General features: G+C 64.0%; 1 protein-coding gene across 1 annotated transcript in view; it reads right to left on the reverse strand.

The window, feature by feature from the left end:
• The window catches only part of LOC117643809 (calcium uniporter protein, mitochondrial), a 57,179-nt gene that overhangs the window by 38,797 nt on the left and 2,827 nt on the right, over positions 1-15,555 (reverse strand). The window contains exon 2 of the mRNA XM_034382911.1: positions 1,350-1,430. Within this exon, the coding sequence (XP_034238802.1) occupies positions 1,350-1,430 (81 nt within the window). The remainder of the gene's footprint in view (positions 1-1,349; positions 1,431-15,555) is intronic.

The raw sequence follows: 15,555 nt of genomic DNA on the forward strand, positions 1-15,555 counted from the left end.
GCGGGGCGCTCCCTGCGAGTGCGAGAGAGACAGAGCGACTGGCCGCTGAGCACAGCGCCGGCCGGAGCGCGGCATTGAAAAGGGCCACCCCGCCCGGCTGTCCAATCAGGACGCTCTTGCCGCTCCAGCCGCTCCAGCCGCTCCAGCAGGTGGGGCGCGATGAAGGTCCTCTCCAGCGCGGGAGGAGGGACGAGCGCCAATTATGTCCAGGAGCCGGGAAAGAGTGAGAGCCAACTCTGCAGCAATTTCATCCCCCGGTCGAGCCAATTCAGCAAACGGTCGGCGCGTTGCGGCCCGTACGGGACAGCCATCCTTTCGCGCAGGACAACAAAAGTCGCGAATCGACACATCCTGCGCCTCGTAACGGCCGGCGTTCGCGAGATACAGACACCTGTAGTAAAGCCAATGGGGTTGTGGAGGGGGTGGGGGTCGGCTCGGATAACCCGATACTCCCGCCAAAGCGTGTCATGCACACTGCAAGCGCGCCCCGCAGGCCGCAGAGCGCGCAAAGCAGACGCCGCCGCCGTGCTTTACGAGTTGCTCCCGCGCCGACACGGCCGCACGGCGGGGGGAGCGTATGCAGTGGCGCGGAGATAACAGTGGCCCAGAGTCCCATGGTCGGTACCAGGGGGCCGGGGCTGGCCGGAGCTGGCCGGGGTGCAGCAGTTAAGGCAGGGCAGGGCGCGCTCCACAAGTACTGCGCCAGCCACTCGGGCGAGGCAGAGCAGCGCAGGGCAAGGGGTACGGGCGACCCCCGCTGGGGCCCGGCCCCGCTGCAGGGCCCGCTGCCCGGAAGTTAGGCCAAGGCACCCCTGGTCTCCGAGGGAGGCGGCAGTACGAGGTGCGGGAAAAGGAGGGGGGGGGACGCAAATTGAAAGAAACTCGGGTAAGTAGCCCGCCCGTCTCGGGGCGGGGCGGGGCGCGGCATGTGCGAGGGTAGGTAGCAGTGGCTCGGCGGGCCGTGCCCCGGATCGGCTCGGCTTCGTTAACGGGCCGCGCACAGCCGCACTCTTCGCAAGTCCCGCCAAAGCGCCTAGCTCGCACCGCGGGCGACCGCGGGCCTTTGACACGGAGCCCCGGAGCCCCGCTGAGCCCGCGAGGGGTGGAGATAAATCGCGGGCGGGGCGGGGCGGGGCGGGGCAGGCGGGGCGTGCTCCGACGGCTGATTGGTGCTGGAAACGGCCGGGCCGGCCTGCCCCTGCCGCCGCCCTGCATCCGGTCACAGCGATGAGGGGTTGCATGTTCGGCACGCCGGGCGACGGAAACGTTTTCCCCCCCCCCTTTCCACTACCAGGAGGACACACACACACACACACAAACACGCGAAGAGACTGAAGCGGAAAACTCACCAGTGCGGCGTGGCAGTGCCGTGCCCGCTGCGTGGCCCGCTGGGCGCGCAGCAGCGTGAGGCGGCCCGTCGCGCATTGCAGCTGGAACAAACAGGAAAAAGCCGAATAGAGCACACAAATCACATTGGCGCCGCTCTCCGGTGTAGTACCGTGCCGCGTGGACTGCCAGCAGAGCGTGTGTATGCAGCGCGTTCGATACCACTCGGCGGCACACATGGCCATTTCCACTCAAAGTTTAAGTGGGTTATCCCGTGAGCCTTGGCGCTGTGTGCATGCAGACGTGGCGTGTGTGTGTGTTGAGGGAGGGGTGAGGGTGGAGGGGGAGAAGCGTTAATGAGAACAGTGTAAATAATGTGTATACACGACCAAATCAAGCCCGGGCCACGGCGGGCCACGGTGTCCCACAATCCGGGGGCATTAGCGACCCGGTGAAAGATGAATGAGCACTGGAAAAATCACGGCGCGCGACTAGATTAATCCTTCGTGCTGGTTCAATTATCCCCCCTCCTCCCCCTTCCCAGTGTCTCAGTCCGGAAGCGGGCAAAACTTTCAACAACCGCACAGACCGATGCACTTTTCCGCTTTCTTTCGTTTGTTTTCTTTCGCGGGGCGGCAGCGCGCTCGCTTTCAAACTCCCGCCGAGGACGAGCTTCAAGTTCTGCCAGCCAATTTTCAGCCCAATAAAGCGACCCCGTTATTTCGTTCCGCTTATGCGGCGCACCCGCCCCGCCCCGCCCTTATTCCTGCATATTGGCTAGGCGCGGCGGGCGTGGCGTGGCGGTGGAGATGCATGGCGCGGCGCGCAGAGCGGTTCCCGAGCCGCAGCCATCACACCAACCTGCAGCCCGATGGTGCCCCAGTGCCCCCGCCCAGCCCCACCGCCCCTCAGATGGCAACAATAAATAAACGAGCAACAAAAACAACGCGAGCGGCAGTGGCGGTAAAACCATAAATCGAGCCCCGCGCCTCCAGCCACACCCCCACGCCGCCGTAGCTAGCGGTGCCGCCGTGACACTCGCTCGGCTCGGTGGCGATGGAGTTGTCGAAAACGCAGCGACGCAGCGCGGGTCCGGCCAGTCACCGTGGCGAAGAGGGGAGCCGTCGAGCACGGCGATGGCGGCGCGGCGGCGCGCTCGGTGCTCGCCGACTACAAGAACGCCGGCGTGCCGATGATGACTACACCCTGGCAACAGGCGGGCCACTTTACACTGCTTTACACCTCCACTCGGCAAACCCCCGCCCCCGCCCCTTCAGGACTCCGTAGCGACACGCCGCCACCACCCCTCCAGCATCCGCAGTGCGACGGGTGGGGGAGGGGCGGAGGCCTCGCCGACGCGGGGGGGGGGGGGGGGGGCACTGAAAGGAACAGAGAACGCGTAATGAACAGGCTAGACGCGATAAACCGAGTGCCTCTCAGTGCATCGGCAGCAATCATAAAACACCCGCGCCAAAAAAATGAAAAGCAGAGAAACAAAACGGCCGTAGCATGGGTTGCTACTCCGCAGAGCGAGGCAGCCGGAACAACAGCGAAATGGACTCTTTATCCGGCGCCTTGTTTGGAAACTCGCATTCCCGCTTGCGCTGCCGGCTGACAAGCTTCGTCGCTCCGTCTCTCTCGCGCTCCCGCGGGACGCCCGGCACGCCCCGCGCGCGACAGAGACAGAGCGCTGAAAACACGGCGCCAGATAGCGGACTAGCATCGCGACTCCAAGTTGGCCGCGGTCGCGGTGCGCTGGCGGTGCGCTGGCAGTGCGGTGGCGCTGCTCGGGAGATAAAGGAGCGCACGCACGCGAGTTTTGATTCACCACTCCAGTTTCGCTCCAGCGGCGCGGCCCTGCTTCCTTTCTGCCTCCAAACTTTGCGCCTTTTTCCTGCTGGCTGCATGGCCGCCTTCCGGCCCGCCCGCTCCACCAACCACATTCCAGGTCCCTCCGGGTCCCTCGGGCTCCACGCCAAAATCCTCGATTACGCGGAGACGGGGCCGAGGAGGAAAAAAAACTGTAAACCTCGGGCACGCCCAAGACCATCCGCGCGGGTCGCACGGACGGGGGCTCGTGCGACAACGCAGTTAAACCAGGTCAACTGTCAGAACAGGAGGGAAAAGAAAAAAAATATATCTGCGTAAAACGTAACAAGGAAAGGCTGGGGGAAGGCGCCGGGCAGGGTAGGCAGTGCGGGCACACCGCCGCGCGACGGGCCTGCCTACACTGTCGGGGGCTCTGAAGCTGTAACCGGGGTGTCAGGCCGCCGGGCAGGGTAGGCAGGCCCGTCGCGCAGTGGTGCGCCCGTGTTGCCTACGCTGCCAGGCGCTCTGGAGCCAGAAGCGGGGACCGAGACCAAGCAGGCTGGCAGGCAGGGAGGCGGGGCGGGCGGGGCAGGGCGGCAGCACGGACCAGTGCTGTTAAAGTTAATTTTTTTTGTTAACGAGTTAAAGTTAAGCCGTTAACCGAACCGAATTAACGTACTCGTTAAAGTTAAGGCTCTGCGGCATTAGTTAACGAGTTAACGTTAAATTAACGCATTAACGAAGTTAAAGTTAGTTTTTCTTCTTGATGAACTGAAGACATTGCATGGTTTCATGATTTTTGACAGATTTTCAGTCCTAAAGACGCAAAAAAATAACTAAGTTTCAAAACCACTAACAAAAATTGAGGTTTTGTTCATTTTCTTTCACCCGAGACATTAATTTTACATACTGTATGACCCAAATTTCGTCAAAATATGCATCCACAGACGAACAAAGTAAACGTTAACGGCGTTAAGAAGTTAACATTCTTACTTAACTTAACTCGTTAACGTTAAGACATCCTGACTATTTTAACGAGTTAACGTTAATTCGTTAATTAACTTTAACGGCGTTAAGTAACTTCGTTAATCGTTAAATTAACTTTAACAGCACTGGCACGGACACAGTGCCGCGCGACGGGCCTGCCCTGGGCCTGCCCGCCACCCAGGCGGCGCTCTCCGAGGCTCTCCGAGCTCCGCCCCGTACCACTATGCGGCAGTAACCGGCGACACAGCACCCGCCCTAAACAACTCGCCGGCATAAATCCATTTTTACCCTCCTCATCCCAGGCGGGCTGGGCCCTCCCCGGCGGCACAGCGGCCGGGCAGAGCTTACGTCTTCTTTACGGGACGCTCCGACGACGCCCTCGCAAACAGGTGCGGTCCGGAGCGCAAACTCCCAGGCGGCTCTCAATAGTTGAGGCCGGCCCGCTGGACCGCAAGGACGACCCGGCCAGGGCCAGGGCACGCCCTTAACTCGCCGAGCCCACACAGTGTAGCAGGGGACCGGAGCCCAGGGCACGATCCGAACAGTAGAACTCGAATCAAGCTCAAGAGGGTCGCCCAAAGGATTCCTCGTTGCAAGGGCAATCCATTGGTGCCCCGTGTTTGACGCGAGACCCGTTTGAGGAATCCAGGGCTTACTTCGAGTCACAGACACGTCTGCCTTAACGTGTCTCCCGGCCCACGGCACTCGCGGGACGGGGCGGCCAGTGTCCCCCTCTCAGTCGGCCAGGCCGCGCCTCCTGGCCTCGAGCCACACCTCTTCAATTCAGCGGCCCGTCCGAGCCCCGTCCGCCCCCCGCGTCGCGACGCCTCGCCCGCCCCAGCCAGTCGAGTCCGCGCAGTGGAGGGCCCCGCGACCCGCTGCCTAAGAGGGTGGAGGGGCCGAAGGGAACCGAAGGGCCGCCCGAATGGAATGAATAAAGTGACAGACCGCGGTGGGTCGGAGAGAGTGGCCCACCGCGGTCCAGCGCAGTGGCCCAGTCAGCACTTCCCCCGCCCCTTTTTTACGAGAGCGACACGTGCGGCAAGGATTAGCCTGACCGGCCCGGCCGCGAGCTTTACGCCCCTGGGGATCGAGAGAGAGAGAGAGACAGAGGACTCACCGACAGAATCCATTGCAGCGCCCCGCCGCGCCACCGAGCCCGTATAAAATGATGAGTCGTCAATGTGCCAACCAGGCAGCCACCCTTCGAACCCCCCCCCCCCCAACCACCACCACCAGCACCTCAGCCTCAGGACAGAGCGCCTTTGGCAAAGTCGCAGCCAAATTTACGACTCCGCCTTTACTTCCGGCCAACGGCCACGCCGGGCCGCGCGCGGGACAGCGCCGCCGCCAAGCTCTCCATCATGGCGATGGGCCGGGCGGGGCGCGGAACGGCGCGCACGCCCTGGCCGACGTGCCTTTGGCGGAGCCAGGCCCGGCGCCCCGGAGCCAGCGAGGGCGGCGCCAGACTGGCTGCCTGCTAAGCTGCCTGCTGGGGCTGGCCGCCTGCTCGGGGGGTGTCCGCATATTTATCTCCGTGCTTGGCCGCCAAGGCCGCGTCGCCGGCAAGGTCAACGAGGTCGGTCGGAAGGAGGGAAGAGAACAAGGTAGACGTGCTGGAGGCCGTCTGCTGGACCAAAAGCAACACCCCGCCCCCTTTCACACAGACACACACACACAGACCAAGAGCAGGTCGAGGGCGCATAGACTGAAGGAAGACCAAAGGCTTTTCCGGGCGTACCCGACGATGGCCAAAGCCGCAGCCGCCGCCACGGCGCGCGCGCCAAACAAGGAAACGACGCCATCCCGGAGCGGAAAACTCAATTCCAAGTGTCAAAAAGGCTCTGCCGGCGCGGCGCGTGCGGCGCCCATTGCCATGGCAAGGGGGCAGGCCTACCGGACCGGCCGGGCATAGGCATTCCGCTGGTCCGCTCCATTCCAGCCACGTACGGCAGAAAGCTTTCACCCCCCCCCCATCCCCCCACCCTTCCCCCGCGGCGCTTGTTTCCGTGAAACAGCTTAAACGTGTCGCGTTGCAAAACGCAAACCTTTTTCCGTGTCCAGCGCTTTGCAGCCCTGGCCGGTCCTCGGCGTGCGGTGCGTGCGGTGCGTGCGGTGCGCCGGCGTGCCTCGCACAGTGGGTTTGCCAGAAGACCGGCGCGGCCGGCCAAAACTCTAGACGCGTTTTGAGCCCCAGAGTAGCTAAACAGGGCTCCAACCGAACGTGTGACCCCACCAATGGATTCCTCGTTCGGAGAGCAATTCATTGGTGGGGTCACACATTCGGTTTGAGCCCTATTTAGCGACTCTAGAGCTAAAAAGGCGTCCGGGATTTTGACGCAAATCCTCTGTGCCACGCCACCCGACACGGCCACACCAGGCAAGGGTTGGCGCCGCCGGCGGACGGGCCGGACCGACCCGGATTCACTACGCACACCAAAGCAGCCCGCTGTCCGCGCGTACCACACTGCAAAACACCGAGAGATAACGCGTGCCGAACAAAAACAGCGGCCAGAAGAATGCTGACACCGCGCGAAAATGTGTGAGTGTGTGTGTGCCAAGGTCACGCCATCCACGCACGCGGGAAGCCAAACAACGCACGCGCGAGGGGAGGGGAGGCACTGACATTGGAACGCGAAAAGGGTGTAAAAAGGTCGGGGGGCACTGGAAACATTATTCGGGCAGCGAGGGGCCTGCAGTAGCCACAGTACAGCAGCGAGGCCGACTTAATCTAAAAACGCATTCGCCCGTGTAAGCCTCGATGATCCAGATTGATTCGTCGTCCTGTCCCTCTCGCACTCGTGGAGTTATCAGAGTGGGTGCGAGAGAGGAGGAGCTTGGACAGCACTGCTGGGCCGGTCGATGGTCGACAGAGCACGCAGCGAACTGATTCCGCACAGCGTCCGTCACTCTCGCTCGAACACGGGCCGGCCGATGGGAGCGAGAGAGACGACAGCCAGGGCGTCGCACACACCAACAAACGCGCCGCTCAGTCCCCGAGAAGCCCTAAGCCCCCGGAAAAGCGAGGGGGGAGGCCAAGCGGCTCAATTTCACAGTTTGTTATTCCCTGCAGCGTCCCCGCGTGGCCCTCGATAATGGGGGGCCGTCCTTGCGTCCCCAGCCCGCCTGCATGGTGAGCGTCCCGACCTTTGAGAGCAGCCCTGCCCTTGTCGCTGCGGGCTGCGGTGGCCAGGGCCTTCGCCAGGGCCCTGCAGGGCGGAACCAGAAGGGCCCAAAGGGCGCGCACTGCCCCACGACCCCCTTCTGACGGTCGAACAGACAGACAGACAAACAGACAGTCCGGCCGCCGCAGGAGGCACCTCCCGCAAAAGGCATTTAATGATTGCCCTGTCCCGCGTTCGGAAAGCCGAGAGCTTTCGAGCGGCGGGGCTTTCACCCGCTTTCGCGCTGGAAGGGCCTGGAGAGCCTGGAGAGGCGGCCCTTGCAAGATAAATGACTCCCACTTGTCCGTGTTGACGCGCGGCGCGCGCGGCCCCGGCAGGAAGGAAGCCGGCGGGCGCGTGCCAGAAGGGCCGCCCGTCTGCGAAGGACCGCGACACGCCGCATGGCTGGGCCACGCCAAGCCGGGCCACGCGCATCGCCCAGAGTCGCACCGAGCAGGATAGCGAGTGCAGGATGATTCCGAACTGCGCTTCTTCGCTCTGTCACTGTCGCGTTCGTACAGTCGAAGAGTGATTCTTCTTTTACTCCTTTTACTTCTTCTTTTACTCCTTTTACTTCTTCTCTTCTCCTTTTACTTCTTCTCTTACTTCTCCTTTTACTTCTCCTTTTACGTTGCATTTACTTCGCATTTACTTTTTGCATTTACTTCTTCTGCCCGAAGGTATTTCCTCATCGCGAGAGCGCAGTACCTCCACGACAACGGCGGTCTTCCGTTTCATCCGGAGCGCGAGCAGCCCCCGGCCCGACGTGCCGCAGCGGCGAAGCGTGGTTGGATCACGGCGTCACGGCGCCCGGTGGGGGGAGCGGGAAATTAGACGCCGATCCATCAGCCGCACAAAGCCTGCCGCCTGAACACAATCACGGCAACTCGCGCGGGACGGCAACGCGAGCCGCAACGCGGGGCTCTGATATCCCAGCCGAGCCCCGACCCCCACGCCGTTTGGCAGCGATCGCGGGGAAAAAACCAAAACAAAAGGAAATAACAGCGTCGACGAAAACAGCAACCGAATGCACTATCATGTCTCGCCGGCGCGCATTATTTCAGAGTGAAGGCTGAGCGAAGCGCTTCCCCCTCCTCCCTGTGTGTCTCTCGCACGCGGCATATATCGCGCGCCCCGCGACAGGTATCAAAAGCGACGACAGCTACAACGGGGCCGCCAAATCTGACTCCCCGCCGCCGACATGTAGTAGTGTGCCTTCATAGCCGCGCGCAATATAGGCCGCACGGCCCCGCCGCCATCAAGGCACGCCGTCTCTCTCGCACTCGTGGGGCGTCCCGCGTGGGTGCGAGAGAGACGGCGCGAGGCCGCTGCGCTGGGCGGGCACGTCGCCCCGACTCCGGTCCAGCGGGGCCAGCGGGGCCAGGCCACTAGGGGACCGACACCGTCAGCACTTCTCGGCCACCTGGGCGAGCGGGCCGAGCGAGCGGCCCGGAGTCTCGGAGTCTCGGAGTCTCGCCTCGAGCACGCAGACGCCCGGATGAACACGGCGCCGGACGGACCATCATCAGTAGACCGACCGCGGGGAGGGGGTGGGGTGGGAGAGTCTCCGCGGAGACGCCGGGGGAGGTGCTTGGGGTTCGCACGTTGCGGTTGTTCAGGGCGACCTAACTTGGTCTGTTAGCCGCAAGTCTTCTTATTGCACTCCCCCCCCCTTTCCACCTCCTCGTCACATACTCGGCGCCCCGCGGCACCCACCCCCCTTCCCCGCCTATTTATGAGGGGCCACGACGCGCTCCTGCATTCTTCATTGCGAGGCGGCGCCCCGCCCCGCCCCGCCCCGCCCCGCCACGCCACGCCCCTTAACGAGCACACGGGCGTCAGCGCGCGGCGGCGTCCTGCCAAGACTCGCCCCAAGGTGCGCCACCGCCACGCCGCCAGCCACAGCGGGGGGCGACGAGTTTCTCATACTCGGCCCATAACTCGCACTGCACTCTGGGGACGGCCCGGACGGCCGGGGGAGGGGAGGGAGGGAGGACGTCGCCGAAGCTTTCAGCGTCAGCGCGGCGATGTCCCGCATAGTGTTCGGTCGCTCCGTCCCTCTCGCACCCCCACGGCCTATAGGTGTATACACGGGACTCCCCGTGAGTGCGACAGAGACAGAGACAGCGCGGCCAAAAGCCAATTACCCGTCGGCGCGCAAACAATAACGACCCGCGCAGCGCCGCGGCAGCGCGGCACCGGGGCAGCAGGGCCGCCGATAAACCGCGGCCGTAAAGCCTCGCGCAGCCTCACCGCGCCGGAACACAGCGCGTTTTTAAAACTTTGCGATGTCACGGCGCGGGGCGGGGCGAGGCGGCGCCACCGCGAGGCACTAGACCGCCTTGATGGGCACGGCCGGCACGGCCAGGCCTAATGGCCGATGCCGAGCTGGACTGTGTGTCACGTTCACGTCGAGGCCCTCGTTAACCGAGCAGGGCGCGCAGGGCGCCGGCGGCAGCGCCACGGCCGAGGCCACGGCGGCACCCTGGAGAAGGAGTTTGCGGCCAGGGGCCAGCGCGCGAATAATCCCACCCCAAACGAGCCACCCAAACGAGCCCCTCGTGGTGAGAAGGGGGTGGGGGGCTTCTTATTTACACAAACCACGCACTTACACCACTCCACTGCACTCGCGACGGCGGAGGGGGCGGGGCGGGGCGAGGCGGGGCGGGGCGGGGTGGGGCGCGCCAACAAGCGCAACTTGCCCCGCAACGAATGGCCGAGCCCTCGCAGCGGCCCCAGCTGCTCACTTTAAATTTGACCGTCCGCAGAACGGCCGTCGCCGTGGCGGCACGCCGCAACCCTCCTCTCTCCAGGGCCTCCAGGGCCTCCAGGACCAGCGCGGCGATGACCCTCTGGAATGCCGCAACGCGGACCCAAGGCAGGGCATCGCTGGAGCGCCCTGGAATTTTCACAAGCACCGCCCTGCAGCCCTCCAGCGGCCCTGACGGGGCGGCGGGCACGCAATCCATGCCGCCCGCAAAAGGGCCCTCGTGTAGGCGCGGCGGGAACCTCATACCAGCACCAGCCCTTGCCGACCAGACCGGGCACAGACAGACAGACAGACAGGCAGACAGACGGACAGACGGACAGACAGGCGGCCAAGCGACCGCGCTCACTGCAGCGCCCGCCACATCTCACGTCGGCGTCCCTATTGTCTCCCACTCCGACACGTCAGTCCCGCAGGCCGCACGTCGAGTAACTACAACGGCCTTCCCCGCCCCCGCCCGCCCCCGCGGTGTGACGAAAGCACCAGTCCAAACCCCCTGGCCGCCCCGCCGGACTCCCAAAACGAGAACTCTATAATCAAAGGGTCCGCTCCGCGCGACGGCATTTAGAACCCGCCCCTTTACAACCCCCTGGCCGCCCCCCAGCCCGCCCCCAGCCCCCGAACCGGCCCCCATGAGGTCAATTGCACGGGCCGCTACTGGCCCTGCAACGAGGCACGACCGCTTTAGACGCAGACGTCGTGCCTGCGGCCTGCGGGTGGGGGGGGGCTAACCGGCCAACCTCCAGCCCAGCACACTGCTGCCCAGGCCCGGCCGGCCCTTCAAAAACCCGTGAATAAAACGGCAGAAATAATGGACCCCACGACAAAGCCATCGGAAAGCCCCCACGGGGCGACCTCCTTCCCGCAGCTCCCTCCAGGGGGCGGAGACTAGGTCATCAGCACCGCGCCGCGCCGCGTGCATGATTGATTCCGTTCCCATCCGCTTCCGCGACGAGACAGAGACGGATTCGCCTTCGGCGGAGGGCCAGAGGGCTAGGGCACCGTAAGGGCCCGCCCGCGGCCGGCACGCCTGGAGGGCAAGGGCCGCGGCAAGGGCCGCCGCAAGGGCCGGGCCGAGCCAGACACGGAGCCCTGTGGAAGGGCAGCACATTCGTTCAAAACCACGACCGAGTGCAAAAAGGAGAAGCGGGGCGGGGGCGAAGGCCGCTGCCCTCTGCAGGGGGCGTGGCGGGGCGTGGCGGGGCGTGGCGGGGCGTGGCGGGGCGTGGCGGGGCGTGGCGAGGCGAGGGTGCGACCACTGTTTGTCGCACGCAAATATAACCCACCGCACCTCGGGCCTTTCTAGCGGCCTGTGCTGTGCTCGGACGCTGCAGACTGCTTTCGGCAAACCCTTTTCGTCGCTCTGTCTCTCTTGCACTCAAGAGGCTGTCCCATGAGGGTGCGCGAGAGACAGAGCGACGAAAGCACACTGTTGTTCGGCATCGGCCTGCAGCGAGAGCGAGAGAGAGTGAGAGAGAGCGAGAGAGCGCAGGGGCTAATGGTCAACATCGGCTGGGCTAACGGGACTGGGATACAGCACTGATATTCAGTTTCGCCGCGGGGCGCGGTGCGCGGGCGGCTTGGCAGGGCAGCGGCAAAACCGTGCCGCGACCCCCACTACACTTTCACGTTTCGAATAAAAATAGAGCCGGGGGCGGGAGGGAGGAGGGAGGGGCTCGCTCCGCGGGTTTCCGCACAGAAGACGTCTGCTTTCTTCGAGCGCGGTGCCAGCCAGTGGCGTGGCTTTGTTGGGCCCCAGCGCCCCTGCTCGGCGCCAGCACGACCCGCAACACACACCCTCTCTGTAAACACAATACGTGTCGAGGGCGACACGTCTATCCGCCGCGCGGGGACAGCGGGGCCGCCGGACCCGAGAAACTCTGTGGCGGCCACGCAGCCACGCACACTGGCACACTGTAGGCCTAGGCGCCGTGGAGGACTATCGCTCTTTCCTCGATAATGCCGTCCTGCGAGCCTAGGCGGGCCCTCCGAACAGGGCGCCGTCGCGCTGTCTCTCTCGCACCTGTGCGGGGCCGAGCGGGACGCCCCGTGGGTGCGAGAGAGGCAGCGCGACGCGACGGCAGCGCGGTTCGGAGTCATAGACCCGCTGGGCGCGGCCGGTGTACATCGTTTGCCCGTCCGACGTTTGTCCGCCCTGCCGAAATTTGTCCGCCCCCCCCTTTGCTTAAATTTTTTCCGCCCGACTTTGTCCCCCCGACGTTTGTCCGCCCGACGTTTGTCCGCCCGACTTTTGTCCGCCGACGTTGTCCGATCTCATTTCAGGAAAAAAGGGAGGGGAGAGTAAAAATATCCCCGAGTCAGTGACAGATTAGTCGTCGGGATGGACAAAGGGGAGGCGTCCACGCTGGGTTGCCTACCCCCGGGCGGGCGGGTGGGAAAAGGAGCCTGTCCGTGTCATCCCCCCAAAAGTAGGGGGGGGGCGTTTTGATCCCCCCTGGCAGCCGATGGGGCCGGCTTTTGGGCCGGCCACCAAACTTCCGGGTTTCCCGCGTGGAGGTCCTTGGCGGGGTCCTCGGGCCCGAGCGAGCTTGGTGCTGCAGGGCAGGGCGACCAAGCACACCCCGCCCAAACAAGAAGGCCCCGCCACTGTCGCCAAGGCCCGCGGCCGCCAGAACGTCGCTGCACGACCTGGCGGTGGCAAGCTGCAGCACGGTGCTGAGGCCACGAGTGCCCTCTCCGTCGTCCCCAAAAGTAGAGTACTCCCAAGGATGGCGCAAGTGCGCCCGGTGCGGTGTCCACCACTTATGATTTTCGTCCGGGTCACCTCGCCTCTGGGACCGGTGGGGGGCCCCGGGACTGGGGCCAGGCCCCCAAGATTTTAGGGTCCCGGGGGCACCTCTGAGGGGGGCCCTTTTTGGGACGTGGGGATGTCAGTGACGTGGCCGTCAACGAGCCGCGCCGCACTGTGCAAGTCTGAAAATCACTTTAGAATGGGTGCGAAAAAGGGTCAAAAGTGGTGGAAAAAGGGACCTAAATGAGCAGTTCCGCGCTTATAATGCGACCATGCGACCATTTTTCGGAATGAGTGCGAGAGCGGCCAGTTATGTCATCCGCGGGCGCTTTCGGCAGAGTTGGCGAGGACGCGCCAAGAAATGAGTCGGGCGGACAAACGTCGGGCGGACAAACGTCGGGCGGACAAACGTCGGGCGGACAAACGTCGGGCGGAAAAACGTCGGGCGGACAAAAAATTTAAACGAAAGGGGGGGGCGGACAAATTTCGGCAGGACGGACAAAAAGGGACGGACAAACGATGTAGACTCGGCGCGGCCGTGGGCGTGGCGAGGTGTGGCGTGGCGTGGCGGGCGGGGCGCGCGGGCAATGCCGGTCTGGCATGCGTTACAGGCGTTCCGAAGCCCCGAGCGCCGCGCGACATGCGAGGGGCCCGTCAGCCCCGTCTGCCCGCCTGTTGCGGCGACCCACGCGGTGACCCGCTCGTCAAAGGCATCGCCGCCGCCCGACAGGTAAAAAGAAAAAAAGAGATGGGGCGGCCGGGAATCGAACCCGGAACTCATTGACGATGCAGCCAAAACGCTCGACACGGCATGAACCCGTGCGGGTGGGTCAACCGCCCTCGCACCATGACAGTGCGGCCGCGTCACGCGAGGCCCGTCTGCGCTGCAGCCCGATTCCGTCACTCTTTCGCACCTGACGAGTGCGACAGGCAGCGGCGAAGCTCTGTTCAAACGGAAACGGCCTTGAGTCACCGTATCTCACAGCGGATGAGGACGTATATGCAGCGATAGCTCGTCACACCGGTACTTCGACTCGGCTAATCTAAGGCATCCAATTATGTGAAAGGGCTTAGAGCGTTCGACGCGGCGTGACGAGGGACCCGCGACGACGGGCAACGCGAATCCCTGTGGCGGCCGGCGAGTGAGTGGGCGGGCTGTTATCTGCGCTCGGAGTAACAGTGCCCCCCCCCCCCCCCCCCCCCAGGCGCGCGGCCGGCCCAGGTGGAGATAAGCGTTTCGGGCCCCTAAACAAAAGGGCAGTAACCACAATCGAGCACACGAAAAAGGCAAACGAAAACTAAATAAATCAACAAATACAATGAAGCAGATACCGCGTATATAATTCGTCGTGATGTTCGTTATCGTGGTTCGCTAACGAGAATGTCATGACAGATTATAACGAGAACGCTGCACTTCTTTCCACTGTAGCAAAAAGGTACGGAAAATTCTGTTTATTTTTTTGTCAGGATTCTCCGTAGCTGTATAGACTGTATAGACTGTATAGACTTACAGAGAACACCGTAAGGTCCTCCGGAGAAGACTGTACGGCCCTAGGGAGAATATTGTAAGGTCCTACGGAGGATATTGATTGGGAAGGGGGCTAAGGAGAATTACCCACAAGCTGTTTACAGAATTTTCCGTAAGCTTTTAGCCACAGTGTCTGCAAACGAAAGCAAACGACTGCCAGATTCACTACTTCAGGAACCGCGGGGATTTTTGATGAACGCCAGCGTGTTCGTACTCCTTCAAATGCTGGATTTCCTTTCCAGTGCAGCACGCTGGCCGTGGCGCTGCTGCTGCTGTTGGCCGCGGGGGCCGAGCTCGGGACCGAGGCGCTGTGCTGCGGGCTGCCCCTGTGGCCGTGGGGCGTGTGCCCGGACACCAACGCGCCGGCCGTGCGCCAGTGCTGCTCGCACGGCGAGTGCAACGTCTTCTGCTGCAACTGCGACCAGCCCTGCATGGACGGCGGGGACTCGCCGGACCGCCACGGCCGCGGCGACGACGACATCACCGCCAGGGCCAACGCGAGCACCGCCACCCCCGCCCCGGGGCGCGGCCACAGCCCCGGGCACAGCCCCGGCCACAGCCCCGGCCACAGCCCCGGCCACAGCCCCGGGCACGGCGGGGCACTCAGCCTGCAGCACGGCGGGTAGGCAACCCGCGCGCAGCGGCGGCGCCGCGCGGCCTGCCTCGCAGGCGCTCCAGCGGACGGCAGCTCTGGCTTCCACTCGCAGCGCCGCCACTGCCGCTGCACTGTACACTTCGCCAAAGCAAAGACAGTAAAGCCCTCGCCGCCGCCGTGCCGCTGTGCCCCGAGGGCCCGGAGGACGGTCTCAGGAATCCGGAGTATAAATATCCCCGAATGGCCCGGCCCTTTTATCAGGATGAAAGCGGAGGAGGGGAGGGGACCCGTCATTCCGCGAGGGGGGCCGCGGGGGCGCATCGCCGCGCGGCTGCAGGGAGCCGAGGCGCGGCGAACGTCCTCATCAACCTAACGACATTTTCCAGATGGCGGGCGGAGATAGCGACTGCCACTGCACTGCAATACATTCGCTGCAATGCGACCACTGGGCCGCGAGCCAGCGGAGGCGGAGGGCGGACCGGCGGCACGCCGCGCACGCAGAGCGGTACGCGCAGTGCGGCACACTGGGGTCACGCTGCAACTCCAAGCGCCCCGGCGAGGCCGGGCGAGGCACACCCGGCCGGCCACACCGGCAGGATAAGGCGTACATTTTCCTTTACGGCGTGG

The sequence above is a fragment of the Thrips palmi genome, unplaced genomic scaffold (genome assembly GCF_012932325.1).
Source record: "Thrips palmi isolate BJ-2018 unplaced genomic scaffold, TpBJ-2018v1 HiC_scaffold_17, whole genome shotgun sequence".
NCBI lineage: Eukaryota > Metazoa > Arthropoda > Insecta > Thysanoptera > Thripidae > Thrips > Thrips palmi.